General features: G+C 43.5%; 1 protein-coding gene across 1 annotated transcript; it reads left to right on the top strand.

Moving 5' to 3' along the window:
• Positions 1 to 3,780: 3,780 nt before the first annotated feature.
• LOC306975042 (trace amine-associated receptor 7e-like) lies at positions 3,781 to 14,031 on the top strand (the record flags this gene model as incomplete). The annotated part of the gene is made up of 2 exons (XM_079572462.1): positions 3,781 to 4,107; positions 13,888 to 14,031. The coding sequence occupies 2 exons, from the start codon at positions 3,781 to 3,783 to the stop codon at positions 14,029 to 14,031; spliced, it is 471 nt and encodes a 156-aa protein (XP_079428588.1).
• Positions 14,032 to 17,872: the final 3,841 nt, after the last annotated feature.

The following is a 17,872-nucleotide window of genomic DNA, read 5'->3' on the forward strand; positions in this document are numbered from 1 at the left end:
TTTTAGGTATAGTGCCTCTCAGACCTGTTCCCGGTGCGTGTTGGTCTCCGCCAGGGCTGCCCTTTGTCACCGGTTCTGTTCATTACCTTTATGGACAGAATTTCTAGGCGCAGCCAGGGGCCGGAGGGTGTCCGGTTTGGGAGCCTCAGGATCTCATCTCTGCTGTTTGCGGATGATGTTGTTCTGTTGGCTTCAACGAACCAGGACCTTCAGCGCGCACTGGGGCGGTTTGCAGCCGAGTGTGAAGCGGCCGGGATGAGGATCAGCACCTCCAAATCTGAGGCCATGGTTCTCCACCGGAAAAAGGTGGCTTCCCCTCTCCAGGTCGGTGGGGAGTCCTTACCTCAAGTGGAGGAGTTCAAGTATCTCGGGGTCTTGTTCTCAGTGAGAGGCGGATGGAGCATGAGATCGACAGACGGATCGGTGCGGCGTCAGCAGTGATGCGGTCGCTGTATCGGTCTGTCGTGGTGAAGAGGGAGCTGAGTCGGGGCAAAGCTCTCGATTTACCGATCGATCTACGTTCCCACCCCCACCTATGGTGATGAGATTTGGGTAATGACCGAAAGGACAAGATCGCGAATACAAGCGGCCGAAATGAGTTTCCTTCGCAGGGTGGCTGGGCGCACCCTCCGAGATTGGGTGAGGAGCTCAGTTACCCGGGAGGAGCTCGGAGTAGAGTCGCTGCTCCTTCACGTCGAAAGGAGCCAGCTGAGGTGGCTCGGGCATCTGTTCCGGATGCCTCCTGGTCGCCTCCCGCGGGAGGTGTTCCAGGCATGTCCTAGTGGGACAAGGCCTCGTGGAAGACCCAGGACACGGTGGTGGGACTATGTCTCCGAGCTGGCCTGGTGTCGCCTCGGGGTCCCCCCAGAACAGCTGGAGGAGGTGTGTGTGGATCGGGAAGTTTGGGCATCTCTGCTGAGACTGCTGCCCCCGCGACCCGGCCCCGGATAAAGCGGAAGAAAATGGATGGATGGATGGATGCCTCTCGTAGGTATTCATACACCTTGAACTTTTGCACATTTTGTCATGTTTACAACCCTAAACATAAAGATTTTATTGTTATTTTTTACTGAACGTTCACACACAAGTAACAGACAACTGTGAAGTGAAAGCAAAATGATACATGATTCTGTTATTTTTTTTAAAATAGAAAAGTGAAAAGTGGGACTTGCATAAGTATTCATACAGCATGAATTAATACTTTGTGGAACCCCCTTTTGCTCCAATAACAGCAGCAAGTCTCTTGGGGTATGACTGTACAAGATTTGCACATCTAGAAACTGAAATTTTAGCCCATTCCTCTATACAAAACAACTCCAGCTCTGTCAGATTAGAAGGAGAGCGTTTGTGAACAGCAGTTTTCAATTCTTTCCACAGATTTTCAATAGGATTTAGGTCAGGTCTTTGACTGGGCCATTCTAACACATTAATATGTTTTTATTGAACCATTCCATTGTAGATTTATCTTTGTGTTTAGGGTCATTGTCCTGCTGAAGGTGAATCTCCGCCCCAGCCTCAGTTCTCTTGCTGACTCCAGCAGGTTTTCCTCCAAAATGTCTCTATATTTGGCTCCATCCATGTTCCCGACTATTCTCACAATCTTCCCAGTCCCCGCTGAGGAAAAGCAGCCCCACAGCATGATGCTCCCCCCCGTATATTTGACACTGGGGATGGTGCACTCAGGACGATGAGCAGTGTCAGGTTTGCTCCATACATAACGTTTTGCATTTGGGCCAAAAAGTTAAATTTTTGTCTCATCTGACCAAAGCTCCTTCTTCCACATGGAGCTGTGTCCTCCATATGACTTCTAGCAAACTTCAAACAGGATTTTATGGCCTCCTTTCAATAATGGCTTTCTTCTTCCACTCGTCCATGAAGGCCAGATTTGTGAAGAATACGACTTATAGTTGTCCCATGTACAGATTCCCCCAGCTCAGCAGCAGCACTTCACAGTTCCTCCAGAGTTATCATGGGGCACTTGGTTGCCTTTCTGACCAGTGTTCTCCTTGTTCGCTCTGATATTTTAGGTGGACGACCACGTCTTGGTAAGTTGGCAGTGGTGCTATACTCTTTCCATTTCCGAACAATGGATTGAACAGTTGCTCCGGGAGATGTTCAAATCTTGGGAATCTTTGTATAACTTAAGGCTGCTTTAAACTTCTCCACAGCTTTATCCCTGACCTCTCTGGTGCTCCTTGACCTTCATTATGCTGTTCAGTGACCAACACACTCCGACCACAGCTCTGAGGGCCTGAAAGAACAGCTGTAATTATACTGAGAGTAGATTACACACAGGTGCCTCTATTTAACCGTTAGGCCAAGGTGTGAACATTCTGGAGTCATTAGGAATGTTTTAAAGGCAATTTAATGCACTCAGAAAATGCTGTATGAATACTTATGCACGCCCCACTTTTCACTTTTCTATTTTTTGAAAATTAACAGAATCATGTATCATTTTGCTTTCACTTCACAGTTGTCTGTTACTGGTGTGTAAACGTTCAGTAAAAAAATAAAAATAAAATCTTTATGTTTAGGGTTGTAAACATGACAAAATGTGCAAAAGTTCAAGGTGTATGAATACCTACGAGAGGCACTGTACATGCTCTGTCAGAGCAGGATGGGAGGAGTCGGTAAATGTGCCGTGATTGACGGACTTGCGGGTCAAAGACTTGGACATGCGGGTCAAAGACTTGGACATGCGGGTCAAAGACTTGGACATGCGGGTCAAAGACTTGGACATGCGGGTCAAAGACTTGGACATGAGGGTCAAAGACTTGGACATGCGGGTCAAAAACTTGGACATGAGGGTCAAAGACTTGGACATGCGGGTCAAAGACTTGGACATGCGGGTCAAAGACTTGGACATGAGGGTCAAAGACTTGGACATGCGGGTCAAAGACTTGGACATGAGGGTCAAAAACTTGGACATGAGGGTTAAAAACTTGGACATGCGGGTCAAAGACTTGGACATGCGGGTCAAAGACTTGGACATGAGGGTCAAAAACTTGGACATGCGGGTCAAAGACTTGGACATGAGGGTCAAAAACTTGGACATGCGGGTCAAAGACTTGGACATGAGGGTCAAAGACTTGGACATGAGGGTCAAAAACTTGGACATGAGGGTCAAAAACTTGGACATGCGGGTCAAAGACTTGGACATGAGGGTCAAAGACTTGGACATGCGGGTCAAAGACTTGGACATGAGGGTCAAAGACTTGGACATGAGGGTCAAAAACTTGGACATGCGGGTCAAAGACTTGGACATGAGGGTCAAAGACTTGGACATGCGGGTCAAAGACTTGGACATGCGGGTCAGAGACTTGGACATGAGGGTCAAAAACTTGGACATGAGGGTCAAAGACTTGGACATGCGGGTCAAAGACTTGGACATGAGGGTCAGAGACTTGGACTTGACTTGGACCGAGTGGGCCGAGACTAGTATACAGTAGGCAATTCACAAGGCAAATAAAATTGTTACCAAAGTATTTTAAATCATATGAATAATGCATTTAATTTATAACACACTTTGCATATGCACATAATACAAAGAAAGTTCTGTCTTTGCTCCTCCCTTTAAATGAATATGATAATGAAGCATATTGTATAAACCTGGGTCTGAGGGAAAGTTCTGTCGATTCTTTTGAGCGGCACATTGAGATTGCACTTTTTTGTATGGATTCTGTCCTATCTGCCAACAGCACTGCCACAGATCGTTGTACTTTCACTCAAAATGTATCTGGTCTAACTCTGTTTTATTTTATATGTTGTGTTTTGGGCACCATGGCAGTTGTAACACTGTGTGGCAACCTGCTTGTCGTAATGTCTGTAGTTTACTTCCGACAGCTTCACACCGCGACAAACTATCTGGTGCTGTCTCTGGCTTTGGCTGACTTGTTAATGGGAGCGATCGTCCTGCCCTTCAGCGTGCTGTTGTATGCACATCCATGCTGGCATCTTCAAGAAATACTGTGCCGAGTGCGGGGAGGCTTTGACGTCATGATATGTATATGCTCAATTTTAAACCTTTGCTTCATCTCTGTTGACAGGTATTTTGCGGTGTGCCAGCCTTTGAGCTACAAAACAAAAATGCGGACTCATGTTATTGTGGTAATGATTTTAATAACTTGGACTATCTCTGTTTTATTCGGGATTGTGATGTCAGTTGGCGGCCAAACGCAGGAAACAAGGTGCGCCTTATTTCAAAACTTAAACTTAGGAGTCTTTGCGGCAGTGGTAGCCTTTTATACGCCCGCTATAATAATGTGTACAATATATGTGAAAATATTCTTTGTTGTAAAAAGACAAGCCCGCTGCATCTACAGCAAGCGTGCGGGAGCGGCGGCGAGGAAGGTAGAGAGAAAGGCAACACGGACTCTCGCGATAGTCATGGGAGTGTTTTTGATCTGCTGGAGCCCCTTCTTCTTGTGTGTCACTTATTTACCGTTTAATGGCTTTAAAATTCCTCTTTCCGTGATGGAGACGTTCAAATGCCTGGCCTGGTCAAACTCAATGCTAAATCCGCTCATATACGCCTTCTTTTACAGCTGGTTCCGGTCGGCCTTCAGGATGATACTCACTGGGAGAATATTCAAGGCGAACTGTACCAATGCAAAACTGCTATAATGTTAACTCATGAACTCCTTCACAAAGTCACTGCAGATTCACGGTGATGATGATTATCGTATGGATGGTTTTGGAAAGTGTTCACATGATCACATTGGGACATTTGGGCCGCACGGGTTCGATTCCCACCCGGACGGGGCCTTTCTGTGTGGAGTTGGCATGTTCTCCCCGTGTCTGCGTAGGTTTGCTCCGGGCACTCCGGTCACCCCTACCACTAAAAACATGTACAATAGATTCCCCTCTGGGGCCAGGACTCACCTGAAAAGAGATTCTTAATCTCAGTGGGACTATCCTGGTTAAATAAAGGTCAATAACATTGGACTTTGCAGGGCATTTCCTAAAAGTTTATTTCTGGCCATGCTTGAGCGTTCTCTTGGTCTGCTGTATCTGATATATATATTTTCAATAATATGGATGTTTTCTATGTAGCATGGTCACATCTCCAGGATCAACTGCCAACATGTGGATAAAAGTGTCAAATGGAGTGAAAGGCGACTTTAACTCTTATGATAGCGATGCTAGTTTGATTGATTGATTGATTGAGCTGTTTATTTGAGCTGTTTACATTCATATTTTTTTACAGTTATTTAAACATTTCATCACAATTATGCTCAAAAGGAGTAGGCTGAAGCAGAGCTTATGAGTGCCTACCCCTCATTCACCATTATTAATCACCCTCGTGCTGTACATATTCAGTAGTGACTTTTTATTAAAAAAAAAAAAATCTCCTTTTTCCTTTTTTGTTCAACATCCTGTCAATTTGGAATTGATTTAGTTTCCACACGCAAGTAGACACATAGTAACACGTGTGCACTTGCCTATGAATTACATTCAGTTCATTCTTTCAGTTATAACAAGGTCATATTCACTGACATCATTTGTATTTTACCGTACATTGTATATTTCATAATGGAACGCATTGTACAGGTTATCAGTGAGCATCAATCTGGAGCGAGATACCTGTGTGGTGACATGGGGCATTTCCTTAAACTGTAATACCAATCATTACTGGTGGACCATTAGGTTAGAAAGTTGTCTATTTCTATGATGGAAATAAACAGATGGTTATATATCAATTCTAGTGTTTTATCATTATTATTATTATTTTTATTTTTTTATTTATATTTTTATATATATTTTTTATTTTTTATTATTTCTTGCTGCTTTCTTATAGACATTATCATCTTCACAACTACAGAATATTTGTGTGTGAGCATTATTTCATGGTTGGTGTATGTGCCCTATTCTGTGTAGTGCATTAAGAAACCAGAGTGTGGACCAGTTGATAGGGGGGGAGCCCCCATCCGACTAGTCCCACTCGGCTACCCTAGGAAGTTGTCTGTCTGTAGCCCTTTCTGTATGGTGCATTAAAAGACAGAGGCCCGTCGGCTCAGATTCTCTTTGGTTCTTGTGTGTGAAAATAGTAATGACCATGACAATGTCAACGGAGCAGCAGAATGATTGAAGCATCATTTTCTTTCAATTTTCTATTTCTCTCTTTTTAGTATGGCCAGAATCTTTTTGGGAGCGTAATGGTTATGTTAGTAATGATTTGATCACACTGTTTTGTTTGTCAATCCATTGACTAGTGGTTCAATCAATCAATCAAAACTTTATTTATAAAGCGCTTTTCATACAGAGTTGTAACACAAAGTGCTTTACAGATTAAAAGCAGTTCCCGCCCACCCAACCACCCACTCTTCCAAACAGACAACAACACTGCTCTCCCCACCCCCCTCCCCATAGCCACATACACACACGCAGCCACACACACGCAGCCACACACACACCCATACACGATGAAATAATGGACGTAGTGCTGAGGCTGGGTACAGATGAACCAGGTAAGGAAATGCCATCAGAGGAGCCGTCTGCACCGGGAGCGGTACATCAGCCACAGCCACAGGGCACCACCACTGGACACCCCGCGGAGGTGCAGCAGAAGCACCACACCTCCATCCGGGCACCCAGAGGACAGCGCCCACACAGCCACAGCCGACCACCGCTCCCGGGGCAGAGGGCTCCCTCAGAGGAAACACTGGAAATTCTAAAAATGCAAAAATGCAATATACGAATACCAACATTAGAATAATAAAAACATATATATAAAACTAACTAAAAACTAGTATAATAAGATAATTATAAACATAAATAATAATAAAAATAACTGAATAAATAAGTAAGTAGAAATCAGCTAAAAGCTAAGCTAAAAAGGTGGGTCTTGAGCCTGCTCTTAAAAACATGAACGTTCTCTGCGGCCCTGAGCTCCTCCGGCAGGTTGTTCCAGAGGCGAGGGCCGTAATACTGGAAAGACGCCTCGCCATAAGTCTTTTTGTTGACTTTAGGAATAACAAGGAGACCTCTGCCAGAGGAGCGAAGGGGCCGTGAAGGTTCATAGGGTAAAAGCAGTTCTGAGAGATAAGAAGGACCAAGACCATTAAGACATTTAAAAACCATTAAAAGAACTTTAAAATCGATCCTGAAACACACGGGGAGCCAATGCAGCGATTCTAAAACCGGTGTAATGTGGTCCCGCCTCCTGGTCTTCGTCAGGACACGAGCCGCCGAGTTTTGCAAAAGTTGCAAACCTGAGATACTCTTCCTGGGAAGACCAGAAAGCAGGGCATTACAGTAGTCGATACGACTGGTGATAAAAGCATGCATTAGCGTCTCCGTGTTGGCCCGAGAGAGAATGGGGCGGACTCTGGCTAGGTCTGGCTGGTTGAAGCAGTAATGTGTTGGTATTTACATGGTAAACTTTCTTCAGCAGCTATATGTGATCTCATATATGAGCCAAGTTGAACAAGCACTCGGACAGAATGAACCCATGTGACTTATGATTTATGTTCATTAGCGTATTTCTTAATCATATTTATCTTATATAGTTTTTTAAATTGTTGTAAGTTAGAGGCGTTTTTTAAGTCATCATTTAAGTCATTCCATAGGTTCACACCTCTTCAAGTGATACATTGGGTCTTAAGGGTAGAACTTGCATACTGTATTTTGAAGTTAAGCATTCTCCTTAGATTATGTCCCCCCTCTCTGTCTGTGAAGAGTTTTTGTATATTCCCAGGAAGCTGTTTGTTCCTCGCTTTATACAATATTAATAATGATTTCAGCTTCACTAGATCTTCTAGTTTTAGAAGTTTGGAATTTAAAAATAGCGCATTCGTATGTTCCTTGAAACCAACATTGTGTACAATTCTGATAGCCTTTTTTTGTAGTCTATATATTGCCACCAAGTGGCTGCTATAGGTATTCCCCCAGACTTCTGAGCATTAATTCAGGTAAGGGGAGATGAGTGAACCATACAAGTTGAGGAGAGATTTGTGATCTAGTAAATGTCTACATTTGCTCATAATAGCAATGTTTTTGACCAATTTTGAACGTATGCTATTTATTTGCGGTCTCCAGCTGATGTCGTGACTGAGGATCACTCCCAGAAATTTGTGCTCTTTTACTCTCTCAATTTCAACGTTATCTATTTTAATTTGAATAGGGATATCCTTATTTCGTTTGCCAAAAAGCATCATCTTTGTTTTTGATATATTTAGTGATAATTTATTTGTATTTAACCACTTTTTAAGTTTATCTAGTTCTTCTGTGATCTCGGTCTCGAGCAGCTGCAGATCTTTGTTTGAGCACAGTATTGTGGTGTCGTCCGCGAATAGTACACATTTCAGTTTTGATGATACATTACATAAATCATTTATATATATCAGGAACATTATTGGACCTAATATTGAGCCTTGTGGGACTCCACAAATGATTCTCCTCAATCTTGACCTGTGCTCTCCCATCTGTACATATTGCTGACGGTCAGTTAAATAAGATTTTATCCAGTTGTACGCGATTCCCCTTATCCCAAGTTGTAGTAATTTCCTTAGAAGTATACAGTGATCAATTGTATCAAAGGCCTTTTTGAGGTCTATGAATATACCTACAGAATACATTTTATCTTCAATTTTATCGGTTATATTTTCTATAGTATCCACCAGAGCAAGAGCAGTCGATCTCAGGATGACACCAACAAGGAACATATTTAAAGTTGATTATATACATGCCAAACTTGTGCAACTCCTGTGAACAATGGTGTGAAAAAAAACGATTGAATAATAACAGACCCCCACACAGTTGTCCTATTGCAGAGCGAGAGGCTTTAACTGGGCTGCAGCAGGAGCCTGGGCTGCTGTTTGAGATATAAATTAAGTTGCACAAGCATTTTCTGTCTTGTAAATCTATCAAATGATGACTGATGCAGCACACGTCTATTGAGAATATTGTATTTGTGACATTTTTGAGAAATAAAGGATTGCAAAAAAAAAAACAGCTCATGTTTGTAAAACTGATAATTAAAAAGAAGAGTATATTGGCGCGAAATGTAGTAAACATATATTTAAGTGAATGGTGAACTAGTGAGTTAGCATTAAGCTTCAGATCTCATCCTCTGCCACCACTAGTGTCCAGACTCTGGGGGAAGACTCCGTCAATCATTCATCATTAATAATAATAATAATAATAATAATAATAATAATAATAATAATAATAATAATAATACATTTTCTTTGTTGGCGCCTTTCTTAAAGGGACCATAGGGAGTTTAAAAATGTTAAAATTATGTATTTTACTCCCCTACACCCCCCCACCCCTACATTTTCCAGTCATGTCCTTATGTGTAGAATGAGCTCAGACCTGTTCACCACAACTGCCTCTAAAATCCTGCAGTGTCACTCAAAAAGGTGTCACTTCGGGTCCAAATTGCCGTCATGCACGAGCTTAAAGGTCCTATATCATGCAAAATCGACTTTTTGGAGCTTTTAGCCATGTTGTTATGCTAGAGTGGTTTGTGGCTTCATTCACGCAGCTCTCAGTAATCCTCCTGAATCCTGCTCTCTGAGCAGCTGCTCCTCCCTCTCCTGGTGAACGACTGACCTGTTCAGTTGTGACGTCACAGCGGAACGGAAGTGCTCGGCGTCTGTAATGTAATGTCTTAATTCTATGCTTACGGCCTGATTTTAATTTGTAAACCACCCTTTTCATTATTTCTGTTGTAAGAAAGAAAGAAATAAAGGAAAAAAAGAAAAAGAAAAGAAAAAAAAAAGGATGTGCCCGAGGTGCTTCCAGGTCAGCTGGGGCCAAAACAAACACACCCCTGAGCGTCTGAACAGATCAGTCATGTTTGCGCTGCAGCTGTGAAGATGGAGCTCGTTATAACCTATTCTGGACACGCCTGTTCTTTAATCTTACCTGACGATCATGTCACGCAGAAAAAGAAGCGCATTTGGCTACGAGGACGTGAGTTTATTCAACCTTTTTCAGGAAGAGGCCACTCGTCAGAAGTTGTTTTTTTCTCCGGGATTAAGCGACTATCACCAAAATATTGTTTTTCTGTGACTGTCTCTGATGGATGTTTGGTGAACCTTCACCAGAACCAAAGTGGATTAACTTTTATAACCAACGCGAATCCCATAATGTAAACAGAGATGGACCAGAGTTTATCAAAACGCGCATTAGCTCGTGTGTTAGTGTGTGTGTTAGCTTGTGTGTTAGCCATTTATGAAGCTGTGTTGCAGATGTCAACTCCTTATAACTGCATTGTGAAGTATCTTCACTTATTGCTGTTTATTTATATCACGGTAAAGTTGTATGTGCGGAGAGAGGGGGCGGAGCTAACTGAATCGAAGCGTTGTGTCTTCCGGGTTCGAAAAATACCTCCAGAAAACACTTATATTTATCACAAAAATGAGTGCTGCATAGTGGTAGAGGTACAATCATTCATATAAATGCCTATAATTAACTTTGGAATGGCTAAAATAGCATGATACAGATCCTTTAATATAGAAGCTGCAGTTACACATATGGCCTGAGGTGGCAGTAGTGAGTATAAAATGGCCAACTTGCATCCAGCCCCTTTAACACTCAAGGTCACCTTACAGTAAAAAGGGGATAAAACAAAAGCAGATCAAAGGTAATTAAAACTTTCGCAGGTGTGGTTTAATGTGGGACTTATAAAGATCAAGAGAGTCAAGTGATCGGATGTGTGGTGGGAGTGAGTTCCAGAGCCTGGGTGCTGAGTGGCTGAAGGCCCGAGCACCCATGGTGGTCAGTTTGAAGGATGGGGTGGCCAACAGGGTGGCAGATGAGGAACGGAGAGAGTGTGCGGGAGTGCATGGGATAATCAGGTCGGAGAAGTAAGTGGGAGCCAGGTTATGGAGAGTTTTGAAGGTTGGCAGGAGGGGTCTGTACTCTATTCGCTGCGTGACCGGGAACCAGTGGAGTTGCTGCAGAACAGGTGTTATGGGATCGGAGGAACGGGTGCGGGTGATGATTCTAGCAGCAAAGTTCTGGATATGTTGTAAACGGCGGATGTGTTTCCCCAATGAGCCCCAATCATGATTCACGTACAGTAATTCATCAGTGCCACTTTTTGTCATGTTCACAGTCTGACATGAAACCAGAATTAACTTTTCCTTTTTTAAGTCAACTTTCCAAATTATTTCTATTTGCTGAACGCCAGAAGAATGAGAGAAAGAAGGCGGGTTCTGTGTCCCAGAGATGAACGTGCTGTGGTCTGAAATGTGAATATCATCATGGGTTGTTTTGCGGGAGGGATTGGTGCTCTGCACAAAATAGATGACGTCATGAAGAAAGAACACTATGTGGAAATATTGGAGCAACATCTCAAGAAATCAGCCAGGAAGTTAAACCTTGGGCGCAGATGGGTCTTCCAAATGGACAATGACCCAAAGCATTTGGCCAATACTGGTTACAAAGTGGCTTAAGGACAACAAAGTCAATGTTTTGAAGAGGCCATCACAAAGTCCTGATCTCAATCCAGATGAAAATGTATGGGCAGAGCTGAATAGGCATGTGATTGTGCACACAAGGTGTTCCGACAAATTTGGCTCAGTTACACCAGTTCTGTTTGGAGGAATGGACCAAAATTCCTGCCAACTATTGTGAGAAGCTTTTGGAATGATATCCATAACTTCACCCCGGCATCCATAGCAGAGTCTCTTCAGTTTGCATTAGACCTCAACAACTGTGGAGCCTAAAACATTACTGTATCCATCCCATTGTTTGATCCTTAATTTTTCTCATGTCTCAAAGTAGCTTTCCACCACTGAGAATGGAGTGAAAGTACAATTGTCTCATGTAAAGCGCTTTGTGACTATATGTCTGTGAAAGGCGCTATATAAATAAAGTTCTTCTTCTTCTTCTTCTTCTTCTTCTTCTTCTTCTTCTTCATGTTAAGAAACAATGATTACGTGAATGTTCATTAGGTCTCTCATCCAACAGGTTTCGTCAGTGCAATAAAATTCAGATGTCTTAGGACATCTGAGCCGCTCACAGCAAAGGCACATGTTTTTTGTACATACATGAGGTCATTTTCAATGATGATAATGATAATGATAAAACAAGTCCTTCGATTTCAATTTGAGTCATTGGGTGAAATTCTACACTGTGTGGCTTTAAGTCGCTCCCCTCTATTAACAGCTACTCTCACCTGTAGGTAAACATCTTTGTAGTTTAAGAGTCTTTGTTGTTGTAAGCCACAACGACCTACCTGACACATGAGTTTCAGCCTGAACCGTTACTAATTCAGTGAAGTAGGCCGGGGCCAGACCTTTGATGGCCTTGAACACAACCAGCAGGACCTTAAACTCCACCCTAAACCACACTGGGAGCCAGTGGAAAGAGTGGAGCACTTTTGATCTGCCTGAGTCCCTTTGTGCATTACGTATTTGCCAATTAATTACTTTAAAATTCCTCTTTCTGTGATGGAGAAGTTCAAATGTCTGGGCTGGTCAAGCTCAATCCTTGTTCATATACGCCTTTTAAAGCTGGTCCATGTCTGCCTTCAGGATGAACTGACCTATACGAGGACTTTTCAAAAAGGCTTTGGTGAAACACCTGGAAAGTAGTAAAACTCATCCCTGTGAAGATTTGGGATGTTGGCTATGTGAAGAAACAACTTTACACACACTGAAAGCAAAGACAGAAAACAGAAAAAGCTGAAGAGCCTTTAAAGGTTTTGGTGACTTAAAGACAGGCCTTTTATCAGCTGGCACACAGACACTGTGTGTTTACTAGTTCATGGACCTTACGATGCAGCAGGCTGCAATTAATTTCTAGCAAAGGGTCCAAGGTGATCCAGCTGGCTTTGAAGAATAAATATAATATTAAGAGGTATAGGGATTCAGGACCTGTCTAAATAACTCTGGTGCAATCACAGAAGTTTTGCTAAAAAGAGCAATAACATAAATCATGCTTTCAATGAGATGCAGCCAATTATTTCATTACAATTGACGTCAAGTGGGCGTATACAGTCACTGTCACCTATCTGTCATGAATATGTTAAGAGATAGGATTCTGCTATTTAAAAGGAGGCTGTTGTCAAGAGACGACTTCACAGGACAAGTCACTGTGCATATTTCTAAATTAATGCTACTTTGAATGGACAGATTCGGCCTTCTCTGATAATAGATTGTCATGAATAATACATGTGCTATTTCTCAAAATGCTGTGACAATATCCTATTTTATATGTTCTGTCTTGGGGACTATAGCAGCTGTAACAGTGTGCGGTAACCTGCTCGTCATACTGGCTATTATTTACTTCCGACAACTTCACACGCCGACTAACTACCTGGTCCTCTCTCTGGCTGTTTCTGACTTTTTAGTAGGACTCATTGTTGTACCTTTCAGCATTTTCCTATTTGTGAACCCATGTTGGTATCTACAAGAAATCCTCTGTAAAATCAGCAGTATTTTTGACGTTCTGCTTTGCACATCATCAATATTTAATTTGTGTTTCATCTCTATTGACCGATACTATGCCGTATGTTACCCTCTGAGCTACAGAACCAGAATCAAAGTGCATATCATTGTAATCATGGTTTTGGCGACATGGACGTTGTCAACATTTAGTGGGGTTGTCATCACCGTTTGGGGAAAGAAACATGGAAATTTACAGAGATGTGTTTTTTTCCAAAACCCAAATTCAGCCTTGATTGGCGCTTTCTTCTCCTTTTACATCCCTGCTTTTATATTAGTTGCTATTTACGCAAAGATTTTCCTTGTGGCGAATAGACAAGCACGCAGCATCCAGGCATTAACGTCTAGAGTGAGTGGGACGGAGAAAAAAGCGACGCGCACTCTGGCCATAGTGATGGGAGTGTTTCTCCTCTGCTGGACTCCCTTATTTCTGTGCTTCACCTCTTTGATATTCGCAAACTATGTCATTCCTGTATTTGTTGTTGAGATTTTTAAATGGTTTGGTCGGTCAAACTCAATGCTCAACCCGTTCATCTATGGCTTCTTTTACAGCTGGTTTAGGTGTGCTTTCAGAATGATCCTGTCTGGGAAAATATTTCACAAGAACCTAACTCACGCAAAGCTGTCTTAGCTTCATGTCAGATACTGCACTTCTTAAACCAGCAGAATTAGGCCTAACATTGTACCATCCTACTTATTCTTATGACACATTTTATTCAAATTGATTGCTGATTATTGGTCGTAGAAAATCTTCAGCATGCACTGACAGAAAAAATGTATGTTCAAACAAAAGCAACTGGATGTTTTTTTTTTTTATTGTGAAAGTATCAGTGTTAAGACTTTTTGATTGAGATTGTTGCTGTGAATAAATCTTCAGCAGGCATCAAAAGAAAAAGGTTAATTCAAATAAAATAACATTTTGAAACATCTTTAGCAACTGGCTGTTATTTATGGTAAAAGCATCAATGTTCAGTGGATAAAACTTTCAAATGGTCGCAGTGAATTGACATGAAACAATAAAGTGAAACAATACTAAATATTGAGGGTTTTTTCGGCACCGGTGAAAGCTCTGGATGCTGGGGCACTGTCTTTAAAGGTAAGCTGAGTATCCAAAAAGTTTCTAAAGTACTCCCCCAAAAAACAAAAAAACTTTCCCCCCAAAAGTCTCAAGATGCAAAATAAAATGTGCTCTACTTGTAAGAGCGTTATTTTTATGTTTTTAAGGCAACATTTGAGGCACAGTGACACTTTATTTTAATTTACAAAAATACTTTATGGATGAATAAATCCAACAATACAAATAAAGGCATTTTCAATTTAGGACAAATAAATGAACTACAAGAAAGATTCACAGTTAATTGTTCAAGCATCCGGGTTAAAAACTCCTACTTTATGTGTAACTCAAAGAAATATGCTTATTTACACCAACCACTGTAGAAAAAGGTGAAGGAAAGACCTCCTCAACATTTAATTTTGAATGCATGTGTGAATAAATATGCTTGTACCTTGTACAGCACTTTTTTGTCTGATACAGTGGACCACGGGCTCTTACTTCATAGGTTCAAAAACTGGGTGAGAATCTCTGGTACTGCTATGAACTGGTTCAAGTCCTATCCTGAGAACAGGACGTACTTTGTAGAAATTTGCAACTGTGTCTAAGATAAAATTGCCATTACCTGTGGAGTCCCCCAGGGCCAATCTTGGGACCACTCTTATTCAAGTTTCAGCGAATAAACAGCAATAATGTGTCTTACTGTAGCGTGAGCGGTGGTAGACCACTGAATTCCAACAACGCCACCCAGGGTTATGGCCCTGGGACCAGACTGGCTCAGTTTTAATTATAGTTTCTTTGGAAGGCCGCGCTAGGTCAGGACAATAAAGGGGTGGATTTATTACAAAGAATATTCATTTAGTGAATACAAAAATTAAAATAGGCCTAGTGTTATTTTGTTAAAATAATAGGTTCAACTTACACAGTGCAGCTTTAAACAGTTTCAACGGACACAGTGCAGGTTTATACAGTCGAAGGCGGCACCTTTAAATAATAGCAATTAAATCAATTGGGAAAAGAAGAAGAAGAAGAAGAAGAAGATCTTTATTTATATAGCGCCTTTCACAGACATATAGTCACAAAGCGCTTTACATGAGACAATTGTACATTCACTCCATACTCAGTGGTGGAAAGCTACGTTGGTAGCTTCAGTTTCCCCTGGGGGAGACTGTCAGAGGCGCTTTCGCGACTGCACACGTCTGCGCCAACGGACCCTCTGACCACCACTACTTTCACTCACACCTCATTCATCCTGACCTATTGTGCATGTTTTTAGTGGTAGGGGAAACCGGAGTACCCGGAGGAAACCTACGCAGACACGGGGAGAACATACAAACTCCACACAGAAAGGCCCCGTCCCTGGTGGGAATCGAACCCGGACCTTCTAGCTGTGAAGCGAGAGCACTAACCGCTGTGCTACCGTGCCGAAGGCATTGGTTACAGCAGAAACAAAAGGCAAAACAACATATCAAACCATGCAATAACAAACCAAACCAAGCAAAAATTAATCAAACAAATTAAGAGAAAATGAGCAAATTAACATGCAAAGCAAACAACTGGCAAAACATTCGGGGCTGGTTTGCCTTCAGGACACCATTGCTATCCACGCCTGCATAGGTGCACCCTGAGCGCTTGTTTTACACACGGTGAGGAGGTGGACAAAACCAGAGGGACAAGACAACGGCCTCCTTAAACAGGAGGTAGCAGCTCCAATGTGGGCCGCGCACACTTTGCACCTCGTGCCTAAAAGGAGAAGCACGAGCGTAAGCCACTAACTAAAGATTTGCCCTACATTAGTAAAACCTTCGGTATCTTACCTGCCGGTCAAAGTGCGCGCACCCGCAGGCAGCGGGAGGAGGGGGAGAGACGCGGAGAATTCGCGGCAGCATCCCGCAACAGCCCAGGACCTGAATGAGAATTTGGTATCAGCACAGCACCAAGCCCAAGTTGCGGCGAGACAACGAACACACTCACCCCGAGAAGAGCCTGGAGCCCACGACGCGTGCCAAACGCACGCACTCCCAGGGAGAAGGAGGGAGACCACACAAGCCGGCCGGACCGTAGTCCCGGACCTAAGACAATCAATGTTAAGCAGAGCTGGCATAGACAGGACCAGAGGAGGAGGTAGAACTAACCTGGATGACAATGCAGATGAACGCAGCGTTTGGGGAGAGATTCGGCCCAAACCAGGTAGTGCGGGAGCCCACAGCACGCCGCCACCACAAAGCCCACTCAAGATAGTGTGTGTATGAGAGCGCGTGCACGGCGTGCGCTCGGCTTTAAAAGCTACGTCGGCGCCACCCACCATTCACCTTAAAGGTAACCTACACCGACATGCCACATTCTACCCCCCCTTTCTTTGTCGGCGTCCCGACGACACAACACAGCAAAGTGGACCTACACAGATCCAAAAGGAGACCCATCAAGCGGCCGGGGAAGACGATGGACATTGGAGTGTTGCCCGGCACGGCAGTCGTACGAGTAGTGCGACGCAAGACTGGCTGACTATCAAATACAGGGGCTTCCTCACGGTCACGGTGACTGTTCTCTACCAATACGTTCTCCAAAGGAACAATGGCTGGATCATTGGAAGAACCAAGGCCAGGTGGAGCTCCTGGAATCGGAAGATGAAGACTTGAAGGAGGCAAAACCCAAAAGTCACCGTCTCCAGAAGAGTTACTGCTTGAACGTTCGGAAGGAACGTTTTCGACCCTAGGAGGTTCAAGCGTGGGGCCAGACATGATGTGAGCCTTAAGCATGTCTCGATGCACATTGCGAGTTGTTTACAGATTGGAAATTGGAGCAACCGCATAGACCGACCCTGCCCCAGTGGGGGCCCTCACCACTTGAAACAGGTCAGGGTGCCAGATATCTTGAATTTTGTGGCGCCCCCTAAAGCTATGGTCTCGCAGGTAGACCAACTGACCTACCTGCAAGGGGGCTTCCCTGACCCGGAGATCATGCCTTTCCTTCCTGCGGCCAGCATTAGCCAACAGTCGTTCCCGCGCACTAGCGAAGGCCACCTTGAGCTTCGAACAATGCTCTGACACCCAATTCTGCACCGTCCCAGGAAGGGACAGTGGTTCTCTCAATGCCCTGGTGGCCATGTTCCTGATGGAGCTGCTCAAGGGTCTGCTCCCTGAGTGCTACAGGTAGGAGGAGCTGGAGGCTTTCTTCTCTCCCGTCGGGCCGTAAAAGCTCATGGTACAATACTCCTTCTCTCTCCACAAAGCGATCCCAATGCTGGAGGAGGGTCAAGGATGGCTTGGAAAGACTACAGCGTTCCATTGGAGTAGGCCGTGCCTGCCGTCGCCAAAAGACCAGGACTTCCTTCAAGCAAGGGTCGTTCGCCTGTAACGCACGAATCTCGGGCAGTGAGTGCCCTGGTATAGCGCAGATTAGGGACTGACCTGCGAACACT

This window comes from Gobius niger (genome assembly GCF_951799975.1).
Source record: "Gobius niger genome assembly, chromosome: 15".
NCBI classification, from domain to species: Eukaryota; Metazoa; Chordata; class Actinopteri; order Gobiiformes; family Gobiidae; genus Gobius; species Gobius niger.